Here is a 13896-nt window from a genome sequence, read left to right on the forward strand (position 1 = left end):
GCGCTAGTTCGGTAACAATTGTAACAGCTGGCGATAGTTGAAAGTTGAAACCCATTGTCCCATTCTATGAATTTCCTTTTATAAAGTATCAGCTAGCGTGATGTATATTCCTTGGATTACTACATGAATTTGCTTTTGCAACTGGTTTTTATAATTTGAATAACGAGATTAAATTGTTGTGGAATGTGGAGAGTAACGGTGGCAAATGGCAAAACGGGTTCGCTGAATTAATGCGAGGCAGGTTGCTTGCTTGTTTCATTTAAAATTAAGGGGTTTGGTGGATAATCTGATTGATAATAATAAATGTAAAGTGATCTGTCATCTATCAATAAACGGTTTCACTCGGTATTTTAATAATTAATAGCTAAACATTCAAATTATTATGGATAGTTGGATACTAGAACTAGACCAAAATAAGTGTATATAAGTAAATTTTTCCTTTACTACAGTACAGTAGAAGATGAAGATCATAGAAATTTTGGTCGCCAAACATTAGGTAAAGTCGTAAAGAAAGAAAAAGCTACTACCAAATCTAATTTAATAAACCAGTTTACAATAAAATAAAAAATAATAGTGGGAAGGAAGGAAGGAGGATTTGGAGAAAAGGAGTTTTGCGCGTTTCCGAGCTGTCAGCAATTTGAAGGGATCGTGTCTTTCTGTCATCTATCTGTTTGCAATTTGAGTTGAGCTCACAATCACATCACACTCTCGTTCCATTACCTGCTGCTGCTGCTTCTTCTTCTCTTCATTTGCCAAAATTAAAGAGGTTTTCAATTTAACTTGGTGGTTACAAAAGAAGATCTACTCTGTGTTGCTCAGACGAACTGAGCAACGATGGCTATGCCTTTCAATCACCCACTCTCTCTCTCTTGTGCTATTCTTCTCTTCATGTCTCTCTCCGTTTCTGCCGTTTCTCTTTCTGGTAACTTCCTTCACTTCCCTTCTTTTTTTCAAGCTCCTTCTGACTCCTTTTTTTTCTTCTTCTGACGTTTCGGTTTTCTAATTACAGACACAATTTTCGATTCTCAGGCGCATACGGCTCGCCATCTTCTTCAGGCTAAGAGAGGTTTGCAATTTCTTAAACATCTTTATGCTTTTGGATCTACCAACATTTTTTATTCAAAAATTGAAAACACCAGTAGATGAATTATATGGACATAGCTATATTAAATCTATCTAGTGATTTATGCTGTTCTTTCCTTTCCTTTTATTGTTGAGATCAGTCTGCTCTGTATGAGGATTTTCATTATTCGTTTAGAGATAACTCTAACTTCAAATGTGACTCGATCTGCCATTTCTGATAAGCTCTTGTATATACAAACAGCACAAATACTTATGAATAGTTGAATAATGATTGCTATTAAACAACTACTTCAGTTCTGTTGATTACTTATTTGAGATATCCATCTTTATAGGATGTCTTAGTATATTTTCATCACTTCGTGCGAATCTAGTGCATTACCTGTGTCTCTGATCTGTAGAGGATTTTCAGCATGCTGCAATTTGGTTTTGCCGTGACATTTGAACTGTTATGTGTGTGCTGAAGCCTGAAAGGTTAGAGTTTGGTGATATCAATTATCAAATGCACAAGGCAAGTGGAAAGTGCTGCCACATGGCATGTGTCTTAATCACTTTCTTATGTCTTTCATCTAGTATCGCCTCATGAATCATGATTTTATAGTTGCCAATTTTGTCTTAATTTGTTTGCAAACTCGTTGCAGACGTTGCTACTTGCTGTTACAAAAGAAAATTCTTTTCTTTTTAATTTTCCTCACCTGTCTGTTTAAAATATATATGGAATCTGGGCCAAGCTGTTCTCATGATACTGGTTTTCCCCGGAATCTGCAGGTTGTTCTGTGAATTTCGAGTTCGCGAATTACTCAATAATCACAAGCAAATGCAAAGGACCCAATTATCCACCTAAAGAATGTTGTGGGGCATTCAAAGAATTTGCATGCCCTTACGCCGATGTGTTGAATGATTTACAGAATGATTGCGCTTCAACCATGTTCAGTTATATTAATCTCTATGGACAATACCCTCCTGGCCTCTTTGCTAGTGAGTGCCGTGAAGGGAAGGAAGGTCTTGCCTGTCCTGCATTGCCGCCATCGGCATCTTCTGATGATACAGCAAATCAAGTTATACATAAGCCATCTCTACTGCTGATGATCACAACCTGCTTTTTAATTTTGTTACTCTGATGTTTCAGTTGCTAATTTTCATTCATTTTTTTTATACCAACATGATTGTGCTAGAGCTCAAAACATTAGCATGCAATCGGATTAGTCTCCCCCTTTTCGGTTTTACAGTTCCATGTAGTAAGCTCTGCTGTATGCGAGTGTTGGTAACTAATTGCAAGCTTGCTTGGGACTTGTATATTGTCTGAAAAGGAATGTGCCTACTCATATCTTTTTATTCGGGTTATTTATTTGTAACTAGGTATTTTTTTTTTCCGCCGTGAAACATTTGCAGTAGAATATGCATGTGTGAAGACCAAAACCAAATTGTTTGACAAGTTGTATGTGATTTGTGAACTACTACTCTTTGGATTTTCCTAGAAGATGTGCGCAGTGCGCAACATACTTAACATCTTAGGAAGAAAAACTGAATTTTCTTTTGGTTCTATAGTTAATTTGAGAGAATCATGAACTCAACTTTTCTTATTAGGGTGTTATTGTTAAACCCAGAAATGTTAATGATCAGTCACGGATTTAGGAGACATGTATAGGCTGTTGCCCTCCGTAATTTTTAAACAGTTATGGTTTTCTAATTATTGCAACATGAAATGAAAAGTTTATACTTTTTTTCTTTTGCTAAGACATTGCATTGTGAAGGTATGAAATTGAGAAATTTTTATCAGCATCTATTAATCAAAAATGCTAAAAGACCAAACTATTTGTTGCTTTTTTATTATTATTAGGTTTAATTATTTTGTTGATTGTTATAGGTTCACCAAATTTATAATTAAGTTTCTAATTATTTTTTCTTTTTTCTAATTGGATCTTTACACAATTTTTAATTTTACAATTAGGTCCTTATCAGTCTAAAAAATGTTAGGGCTAATAGAATATCTCTTCGTAAATTGAAGGTTCCTACAATCAAGAATTTAATTAGATCTTTGATTACGTATATTTTTTGAGGGATATTCTGCTAATTTTAACTTTTTGACACGAAAATGACCTAATTACAAAATTAAAAGTAGTGTATAGACCTAATTAAAAGAAAAAAAAATATAAAAACCTAACTATAAATTTAGTAAAACTATAAAAACTAACAGAATAATTAAATTTTATTATTATTATTATTATTATTATTATTATTATTATTATTATCAAAAAAGAGCCACATCACTAATAAAAAGTAAAAATAAGGAAGAATGGACAAAATTACACCTGAAAGTTCACACGCTGGATACAAATACACTTCAATCTTTTAATGAGTCACGCGTGCACAGTAATTATACACTCCAGCGGACACATTCACCCTTCCGGCCATCAGCGTGTGGCGTCGTTAGTTTGAGTGGACACGTGACTCTCTTTACTCCTTGCTGGCACCTTTAGTTGAGTGAGCTGTCCATTTAGTGCCAACTCAAAAAAAATCTTTTATTTTAATGATTAATTAAACAAAATTAAGGCTGAACCCTTCGTTCTCTTTTATCTTCAGAAAGAAGATGCTCTGTATTGAAATCCTAACACAGAGACCAATAACTAAGAACATGGGCTTACTCCAGGAAAAATCGAGCTCTTTATCCCTAAATTGTGGCAACGTTGTTAGTGGCAGATCTTCGTTATTAAGGAACAAGAAGAAGAAGAAGTTTGACTACAACAATGGCAAGTGTTTGCACGGAATTGAAGCTGTGGTACTTAAGTCTGGAACAGAGTGGAATCCGGACAGATTGTTTCTTGGATGTCCTTTGTGGGAGGTAGGTTTCGAAATTGCGTTGCTTCTTGTTATTGGCGTTAGGTTTTCATCTATTTGTTTCCTTCACCTCTCCTCCGATTGTTGTCTCAAATTTTCAGAGTGCTGAACATCGATGTGAGTATTTTGTTTGGCTGGACGAAGTTGAAGGAAAAACAAAAAAAAAAGTGGAGACAGAGGTTGAATCTAAAGAAAGGTCATTGAAACAATCATACCAGAAGATGAACGAGCTTACAGAGTATGCCACAAAATTGGAAGAAGATGTGCAACAATTACAGAAGACAGTGAATCTGATTAGGGGTGAAATAAAGTGTATTAAGAATATGGTTATGGGCATTTGTCTGGGGTTGAAATTTTGTGTATTATGGATTTTTAGGATATATGCTCAGAAGTGAGGATCATGTGTAATCATTTTAAAAGTTGCATTGAATAAATGGAAGAAAAAAAGCTCTGTGTTCTTGTGAATTACATATTGTAATTGGTGTAACATCAACCATTGACAACTAAAGAAATGTAAACATGTGTAAATTAGGGACAAAACAAGCAATTGTCAAATTCATGAGTACTGACTCTGACTCATAACCAAGCTAACTCATTGTTATTGTAAAGACAGATAATAATATCCAACAACTTCTTTTCAATTAGAAATTTCTGCTTCATTGTAATAACAAAATAGTCAGAGTAGTGATTATAATCACCGAGTTTTCAAATAAGGCAGAAATACCTAATTAAGAGGCAAAGTCACAACGTATATAATATATCACATACTACCAAACACCAAAAAAGACAAAAGTTTATGATGCTAAACAAAACAACCTTGTCCACCTAGTTGTTCAAATAGCCTAATAAACAAAAAACAAAACATGCACAGCAGTGTTCATCCTGGGTCCTATGTATCTGTTGCAGACCCTTGCATGGCCCACCTCCACTTGGGCCACCTTGGTCAATTGGTGCAGCTGGACCATTGGTTCTCCCAAGAACTCCTCTTGGGACCAGTTTTGATGGTCTTGGACCAGGCTTTGGTTGTTGTCTCATACTTGGGGTTGGCATAAACTGTTGAAACCTCTCCCTCATTGATGGGCTTGTAGCATTCATGGTTTCAGTTGAGACCATAGGGTTAGATTTGGGTCTTGGAGCTGTAGCAGCATCATTAGCTTTCTGTTGTTGGGGTGCATTAGTTGGAAGGTTTTCTTGGGGTGGTGGTGGCTGTGCAGGATTTTCAGTTGGAGGAGCAGCTTCCTCTGCTTCCATAGCTGCTACCTCATCAGCCATATTAGCCTGCTTTTTTTGACAACTCCTACTATTGTAGCCACTCTACAACATATAAACATTGTTGGTGTAAATATAACATTATGAGTGAGTTCTAGAAACAATACATAAAACATGATATTCATACCTCACCACAGTAATTGCAAATTATTGTTCTATATCTCCTTTTAAGCTTATGTGGGTTAGGGTTTGGTCTTGCCTCATTTTTCTTCTTTCTTCTCTTTTTTGTTGGTCTGCCAATAGGTGTCTTATAATGAGGGGGCAGTAGAGGATATCCTTCAACCTTATCCCAAAATTCTTTACTTGGTACAGGGTTGATGTTATGTTGATATGCTGAGTTATATGCAGCCATTCCCAGCCAATTATGAATCTGATCTTCTGGCCTACGATCCCTCAGAGCAAGTGCTGCACAAGCATGTCTTCAAGGCAAGCCTCTGAGCTGCCAAAATCTACAGGTGCACTTTTGATTTCCCAAGTCCACAGTTACTTTAGTAGGATGCTTCTCAACCTCATATATTTTTCCATTGTCATCCCCTTCCCATGTGGGAGTCCATTTGTTGCTTTCTTCCTTCTCTCTCTCAAGCCTACTAAGCTGTCTTGGTGCAACCGAACCAACATAGCTACTAAGAGACTTTTTGTTCCTTGCCATAACCCTCATGATATGCATTCTGATTTTCTTTAACATTGTGATGATTGGCTTGCCTCTGTACTTGAGAATCTTTCCATTGAAGGTCTCATAGTTGTTGTTGGTCACATTGTCCACCTTCGGCCACTCAATGAAATGTGTCTTTGTCCAAGTCTTTAGGTCAAGTCTATCTAAGTATTCCCAGGCAACAGTGTTGATTCCGTTTAACCTCATCATTACAGCCTCAAACTCATTAACAGTGGTGGCTCTACAATATTCCCAGACTGCTCTTTTCAACTGTTTATCCTTCCACCTTTTAGTGAAGTTACCCCAAATGTGCATTGCACAAAAACGATGGCATAACTTGCTCCATGGCTGGTATGAGACCTTACAGTCACACAAACAACAACAATTAACAAGTTCAGTGAGCCAAATGAACTAGAAAACAACAACAATTAACAATTACCTTCTGTTGGTCACTAATGAAGTTCCAACCATGCACCCTATAGTTCCCCAAATTATGATGCAAGAGTTCTAGAAACCATCTCCATTTATCTCTTGTCTCAGAGTCAACAACCGCATACGCAATGGGAAAGATCTACTTGTTAGCATCTTGTCCCACTGCTGTAAGCAACTGGCCACCGTAATACCCTTTTAGGAATGTACCATCCAGTCCAATAAATGGTCTGCAACCTTGTATGAATCCTTGTTTGCAAGAATCAAAACATATATAGTCTCTTGAAAATCGGGAAGGAATCAGGCATAGGGGTAGTGTCCATGTCAATAGTTGCTCCTGGGTTAGCTGTCAACAGGGCAAAAATGTAATCCCTCAACTCATCATACTGCTCCCTCTCTGAACCCTCAATATTCTCCCTTGCCTTCTTCATTGCTCTCTGTATCTTCTTGTAGTTAATGGTTACATTGAACTCCCTCCTAAACCATGCCTCAGCTTCAGCAGTTTTAAAGTCCCTTTGGTCCCTCAACTTCTCCTCCAGTTGTTCAATAACCCACTTTCTATCAGCTGATTTGTTGGTGTGGCTTCTTGCACAAACATGTTGGTTGACAAACGTCTTTACTTGAAAGCTCTTTGGTTCATTAGACCTTGAATAGTAGATAGTCCAAGGACAGTTGGCTTCATAATAAATTTCCTTACACTTCATAGGTTCCACTCGGCTAAACATGATACTCCTTTCAATTTGTATATTGAACTTCCTAAATGCTCTTTTAAATTGGTCCATATTTTCGAATTCCATCCCCAGCTCTAAATGTACTGAGCCAAAAGCAGCATTCGGATTTCCTTGAGGCCAAACAATGCGCTCTACCTCATAGTCACTATCACAGTCTGATGAATAAGGGCTGTGTAGCTCCTCAGACTCATATTGATGGTAATTTGGGTTAGAGTCATCATCATCACTCTCTAAAGACTCACTGGTTGTACGAGGGACAAATATTTTTGGAGCTTCACCTATGCCTCCTTGCACAAAGGTCTGTCCACTAGGAGCTAGCCTCTTGTAAAAATTTCTTCTGTTCTTTTGTTTTCCTCTTGATTCCTGGGTAGGGACCTCATTTTGTACAAGGTTGGATTGTGGTTGAGTTCCAGCCTCAGAATGTGTTGGTGGTTCAGTTTGTGTGGTTTGGGGTTGGGCCACAGGTGGTGTGTGTTGGGCTTGGGCCACAGGTGCTGTATTAACTTGTTTGGGTTGGACTTGGACTGTGGGTGAGATTGTTTTGGGTTGGGATTGGGCTCCAGTGGCTGTATTAGATTGTGTAGTTTTTTGTTGTCTTTTTCCTTGGGTTGGTTCTTTTGGTTGAAGTTAAGGATGTCTAGGATGACTTCTGACCTACTGTTGTTGTTAGTTTTCTTGGCCTCAGAATCCTGGCTGGTTTTAGAGTCCTTTGTGCCCTATTCTTCGTCCTCCCACTAGGTGAAATTACAATATCTGCATTCACATTGGATGGTTCTGTTTCAGAGGTAGGCACCTCTTCTGCATCTACGTCAACCACCTCAACCTCAGTTGGAATATCTACAGTGTGCTCCCAATACACATGTACCATCCTATCATCATTTCTAATTGCATCCTCATACATGTTCACCATATCCCTATCAAGCTTAAGAGCAACACCACCCCCGGCATCAAGCTTTCCCCAGTAAAAATCCTTCCAATGAATATATCTCAAATCCTTGAATAACCCCTCCATGAAAAAAAGATTTAGTGTATCCACATTGACTCTCGGTATTAAGGACACTTGACCACCACTGTATACTGTAACCCCTTTTGAATTTCTCTCTAACCTCCCCCTATGGTGATACACGAGCGTGATGTGACTTGACATCTACGAAGAAAACAAAACCCTCATAATCACTACTAAACCCAGAAAACCATCATTTTTTTTCGGATAATCACTAACTAGTAACTAAACAAAGATCTAATAGCATGTTCGATCATAATTGGTATAGTCGGAAGTTCAAAAGATATTACCTTTAGATCGTTGTTGTGGTGGTGTGGGTTGCCTTCTTCGAGTAAACTAGCAAAGTATTCCTCCAACGATCAAGTGAGTAACGACTTCAGAGTAATGCCATTGCCTCTCTGCTAGGGCTTTCTAACTCTCTCAACGTGCAAACTATCTTATATTGAAGGTTCATAATTCAGTTAAGGGAGGGTTTCAGCCTTAATTTTGTTTAATTAATCATTAAAATAAAAGATTTTTTCTGAGTTAACACTAAATGGACAGCTCACTCAACTAAAGGTTCCAACAAGGAGTAAAGAGAGCCACGTGTCAACTCAAACTAACGACACCACACGCTGATGGCCGGAAGAGTGAATGTGTCTGTCGGAGTATATAATTACTGTGCACGCATGACTCATTAAATGATTGAAGTGTATTCGTGTCCAGCATGTGAACTTTCAGGTGTAATTTTGTCTCTTCTTCCTAAAAACAATGTCAGATTGGACAAAATCATTAAATCATTACATGTGTACACTTTTGCTATGCGAGACATATTCTTATTAATGTAGTGGTGGATGTGACTACCAAAACATATGATTCATGTGTACATATCACTCATTAAATAATTCGAACAGAATTGTGTTTTGTGTGTGAACTTTTATATATACATTTGTCCATTCTTCCTAAAATATAACTAATCAACCTGGTGCTCTCTTTTTTTACTCATTGAACATCATCTTTAACTCTTAAAAGATAATAAACCAACTTAGATCAGTCGAATGGTCAGTTCACTCATTTGATTAAATAAATATCAATAAGTGTCGGATAAATCCGTATCAAATTAATTTTTCGGCGTGTCAAACTAAAAGATACCATGAAAAAACAAAAAAAAAAATCTTAAGGATAATATTAAGAGGGTAGTAGAATAACAGAGACCAAGTTTATGAACAGAAAAACACAACAGATTATATTAAAAGCTAGACACTATTACACACAGACCAAATGGTAAACCCGTCCATTCAAATTACTAAAGACCTTGGTGGTAGCCGAAAAATCATAACAATGTATTTCACTACCATAACTTCGTTTGTTATACATCGAATCCCTCATTTTGTGGACTGCAATTTTATTTATAGCTTCGTCGCAAGTTGCAATATAAGAATTTTTTTTTATCCTATTATTGTTGTGTACATAAATCAGCCCATTTACCATCTATACTTTTGTAAAGAAAGAAATCACATTATTTACGCATACAAGAAATCCTGCTATATAATTCACCCCTGCTGTTGTGCAGGAGGAGGATGAATAATTTACATTCAGAAAAAGATTTAGATGAGACCGGTGAATCACCAAATGAGGTTGAGTCTCGGCTTCTGTCGGAACTGTTTCTTGGTCACACACCATGGACCAGGAAATGTGCTCAGCTGCATTATATGCCAATAAAGAATACAGTCAGCCACGTCATATTAAAATCAAAGAAATCTATAAAAAAAAATTAAAAAATTCAGCTGAAATTGATCATGGAATAAAATGACCTATGCAACATGCTAAATTTGAATATCTATCTGCAAGGTAGTGGAAATCTTACATTGCCAATGATCTTTGCTCCAAACCAAGGAGTATCGGCACCATATGGAGGAGGTATGACTCTGGTTCCATTGGATATGTAGGGAGGAAGTAAGGCCTTTAGTTCCTTCTCTAACCTTTCTGCATAAGAACCATGCCAATCAGAACTCCATTAGAAGTCGGACAATGTACCAAATAGCAGTAAATCTCATCTCAGCAAAGAGAAAAAGGATATTACCTGCCAAACCTGGTAAGCATGCAGAACCCCCTGATAAAACTACAGTCTTGTACCAATCACTGTCACCTGCTAATTCCGCAGAATGGCAATGCTCCATGCAAAGAGCTATGGCCTGGTGCAAACCCATTGCTTGCCTATTCCAACAAGCACAACTTAAGCTCACCATAAACCCATGGTAATTCATGGAAAGCATTAGGAAAAAGGCCAGCAAAATACAGGTAAAGCATTACAAGAACTTACACTCCAGCAAGATGAGGCTGGAATAAGATCTCTCCAGTTTGAAACCGCTCTTTTGAAAGTGTAAACCGTCCTTCTCCAACAGCTTCAAATGATGCTTGTGCATCTTTTGATAGCTCAGCTTCATAATCAAGAGCAACATAGCACAGCTTCTGTTGCCCGGTAACCAACAAACACCCAACAACTTCAGTGAGAAGAATTTTAAGGAGAAAAAATAGATCTAAAAACTCAATGCCAAACACTCCCATCACCATTCAACAATAATTAAAAAAAAAAAAGAATATGAAGCACAATACGCGTACCTCTTTCAATGTGCGGACAGTGTATAAAGACTGAAAATTTAGGTTGTTGAGTTGCATCTTCTCCCTCAGAAATCCTGTAAGTTTTAGTGCTCCCAGTCCCACAACTTCCACGCCCACACTGCGCATCACTTTACCATTAAAAACTGCAGAAAGACAATAAAGGCTGGAGTCACACCAATGAAGAAGAAAAGTCATTGGGTTCTGCCATACAAAGTCAAAAAAATATTGTACATTGAAACAGAGATGTTTAGCATTGAGTATAACTGTTCCCAACTTGGATAACAACTGGTGGTAAATCACACAAGAAAAGCAAAAATTGCGAATTCTATTGAGAGAAAATAGAAAGAGCAAGAAGAAAACTAGAGCATACTTGGAACTACAGATGTGACTTGAAACCCTATATTAACAGCTATTCCAGAAGTACGTTTTGCAGCAAACAGAGCTAGAGTTGCCTACATTTTACAAAATAGAAAATAAGTAAATATGGAAATAACATTGACAATAAAGAACAGAAGAAACAATGCTATATTTTGCAAAAATCCGTGGACGACTATATTCATAGTATGCATAATGATAATTGATTAGTTGTAAACAAGGTTTCTGCCTCTAAGTCTAGAGCCTCAGACTAAGCAATCTAAGAGTAATAATTCTATTGTGCTTGAGCATGAATTCTGCCACTCTCACCTTCTAGAAACTTCAACTGAAGAACCAGCTTGAATTTAGGCATGTGCCCGTGCCCATGCATTGTTTACATTTCAAGCCCAAAGGGCTCTTGCATGAGAGGCCATTTAGATATAAAAATTATCGACGAGTATACAATTCAAAATTTAGGCTTTGGGGATAGCTGGACATTAGTGATATACGTGAGATCTTGAGAGAAAAAACACAGTTACATATAAACCATGAAAGAGGTTACAGAAAAGGGATATCATATTCGAATGTAATCTCACCATTACAGTAAGTTGTAACTGGAACTTATCTAGGGTCTTTTATTTTCATTTACCTGGTTGACAGCACAAACAGCGGGAACATTCATGTCAAACAGGGCAGAATAGATTGCTTCTTTAAGCTGCCGTCTTGATGCTTTAGCTGATTCAGTATCTGGAATGAGGGAACAGATTAACATTATACAGTTGGAGAATCATGTATTTAGAAAAAAAAATTGTACGAAGTTATATAATTTATATTACATTATAGAAGTCAATGCACTCTTTTCTGTTTATTTTTTTCTTTTTACAATCACTACTCACTAGCGAATGTAAGTCATAAAATGTAACTGACCATCATAATGACATATTGGCACGGAAACAATAACAGGTTGTGTATTTGGTTTCACCTGCATCCTGCAGAGTGCAGAGAAAGAAAGCAATATATAACAAATGAAACCAAAGTAACAATATTTCTCTAGCCCCAAGATTAAGCAATGATTGCAAAAGAATAGCCCCGTGCCCTTAACTGCTGGCGTACACATGCGCAATTGATGATCAGAATGTGTATACCTGTTATATATAGTTGCAAAAAAATGTCGTAGTCTAGTATACATTGGAGACTCGATGTTACCGAATTCCTGCATCTCAAAAACATGAGAAAGGAGGGAAAGCTGGTATGATTTGCATGAATATTTTGTAGGCTAATGAAACAGATCGAACAAAATGATTACCAAAAACGTTGCTGAACGGCCGGATGGAGAGGCATATTTGCTCCAACCGAATTTGCAATAGCCAGAACCGCCTAGAGAATAATGGAGATTGGAATTAAGAAAAGTGAGAAGGTGAGATGAGAGAGGCAAGTTGTGGAGTGGAAGACTAACCATCAATGATAACGGAACCAGGAACGCGAGCTCGTTGGCCATAAATATGCTTGAAGGAGAGCTGGGGGGTGCGGGCATGGAAGGGTCTGTAATTGAATTGAATAATGAGAAAGCAGGAAAGAAGGAATGAAAATTGGAAGAATGAAAGAGGAATAGTACTGACGGAAGAGGGAGAGGGTAGCCATAGCTCAAGGTGGCCTCAGCAAAGAAAAGAGAGTCGGAAGAAGGGTCGGGCTGATAGGTCTGAAGGAAGTGAACCCACAAACGATTGTCGAAAACGAGGCATCTGAGAGCCTTGCATACGCAGCTCATTTTGGCTGCATCCTTGGGCCCCAACACCCTCAGGATTTGCAACAATATGTCTCCCGGCAGCTGCTCCAACTCTCCCAGATCGGATCGTGAACACGCCTCTGCTCCGCTCCCATCCACTTTCCCTCTCGACGTGCTTGACACCAGTTCCCACACCCTCCTCAGCACCATCGACATGTCCCTCTCTCGGTTGCAATTGTTGCTGTTACACCAAGATAATCACAACTCCTCATATTCTATTTCATCCTCTTCATTCTCATTTAATTAATTAATTACTAATCAAATCGCTGCTCACTGTTGACTAATGAGACCATGGGAGCGCCCACTTTGCTTCGTAGTTGGTTAATGGATCTATCTAGAACCACTACTAATTCTATTTTTCCAATACTTGCATCGCTGATTATCACGCTCCATTCATTCGTTACCTTTTTACCCTCTTCAATACAATTCTGAATTCTCTTCATTTACTGTTTGTCTATTTATTGATTTTTAAAATGACATCTGTTCACTTGTTGACTTCTTGTGGATTCATTTATTTATTTATTTTATATTCGAGTTTTTGAAAGAGTTGGTCAGGAATTGACTTTTGGTAGTAAATTTTAACTTATTCTATATCAATTAGGTATATATCAAAATTTCTTATTAATATATAATATATATTAAAATATAAAAAATAATTAAATTATATATATCGATATAAAAATATATGATAATTAATTTTGATGACAAATTTTAATATTAAATAGAATTTTTAATTTTTAATTTTAAATATAAAATTTTAATATTCTTCACAAGTTAATTTTGTTGAGTATTCTTAATTCTAAATTTTAAATACAAAATATTAAACCTTAAATTTTCAAACCTCCAAATAATGAAAAATAAAAAATAAAAAATAACTTTATCACTAAAAACATATCAATATATAAAATTTTCACTATATATTTTGTATAATATGATTGAATAATTTTTAGAATTTAATTTTGATATACGGTTAATATAAAATTATTTTAAATATTAAATATTAAATAAAAAATATTAAAACTTAAATTTTTAAACCTTCAAAAAATAAAAAATAAAAATAACTTTATCACTAAAAATATATTAATATATAAATTTTTTACTATATATTTTGTATAATATGATTGAATAATTTTTAAATTTTAATTTTAATATA

The 13896-nt window shown here is 36.5% G+C and overlaps 2 protein-coding genes across 2 annotated transcripts; one reads left to right on the forward strand and one right to left on the reverse strand.

Annotated features, from left to right (window-relative positions):
- The first annotated feature begins 115 nt into the window (after window positions 1-115).
- LOC112752078 (GPI-anchored protein LLG1) lies at window positions 116-2817 on the forward strand. Its single transcript, XM_025801464.3, has 3 exons — window positions 116-922; window positions 1010-1066; window positions 1849-2817. Exons 1-3 carry the CDS (start codon window positions 835-837, stop codon window positions 2199-2201), a joined length of 498 nt encoding a protein of 165 aa, XP_025657249.1. The 5' UTR covers window positions 116-834; the 3' UTR covers window positions 2202-2817.
- Window positions 2818-9263: 6446 nt separating this feature from the next.
- Window positions 9264-13189, reverse strand: LOC112752074 (actin-related protein 8). The gene is made up of 12 exons (XM_072228677.1): window positions 12577-13189; window positions 12414-12499; window positions 12264-12334; window positions 12103-12170; window positions 11885-11946; window positions 11607-11704; window positions 10974-11055; window positions 10604-10746; window positions 10305-10453; window positions 10065-10198; window positions 9849-9967; window positions 9264-9684 (listed from the first exon to the last, which is right to left on the reverse strand). Exons 1-12 carry the CDS (start codon window positions 12897-12899, stop codon window positions 9607-9609), a joined length of 1413 nt encoding a protein of 470 aa, XP_072084778.1. The 5' UTR covers window positions 12900-13189; the 3' UTR covers window positions 9264-9606.
- Between the last annotated feature and the right edge of the window lie 707 nt (window positions 13190-13896).

This window comes from Arachis hypogaea, chromosome 19, assembly GCF_003086295.3.
Source record: "Arachis hypogaea cultivar Tifrunner chromosome 19, arahy.Tifrunner.gnm2.J5K5, whole genome shotgun sequence".
Classification (NCBI taxonomy): Eukaryota; Viridiplantae; Streptophyta; class Magnoliopsida; order Fabales; family Fabaceae; genus Arachis; species Arachis hypogaea.

Coding starts and splice junctions, on each gene's coding strand:
- LOC112752078 (XM_025801464.3), top strand. CDS start 835: ATGGCTATGCCTTTCAATCACCCACTCTCTCTCTCTTGTGCTATTCTT. Junction 923..1,009: donor TTCTGCCGTTTCTCTTTCTG/GTAACTTCCTTC, acceptor TTCTAATTACAG/ACACAATTTTCGATTCTCAG. Junction 1,067..1,848: donor TCTTCTTCAGGCTAAGAGAG/GTTTGCAATTTC, acceptor CGGAATCTGCAG/GTTGTTCTGTGAATTTCGAG.
- LOC112752074 (XM_072228677.1), bottom strand. CDS start 12,899: ATGTCGATGGTGCTGAGGAGGGTGTGGGAACTGGTGTCAAGCACGTCG. Junction 10,454..10,603: donor CTGTCCGCACATTGAAAGAG/GTACGCGTATTG, acceptor ACCGGGCAACAG/AAGCTGTGCTATGTTGCTCT. Junction 9,685..9,848: donor GAGCAAAGATCATTGGCAAT/GTAAGATTTCCA, acceptor CATATAATGCAG/CTGAGCACATTTCCTGGTCC.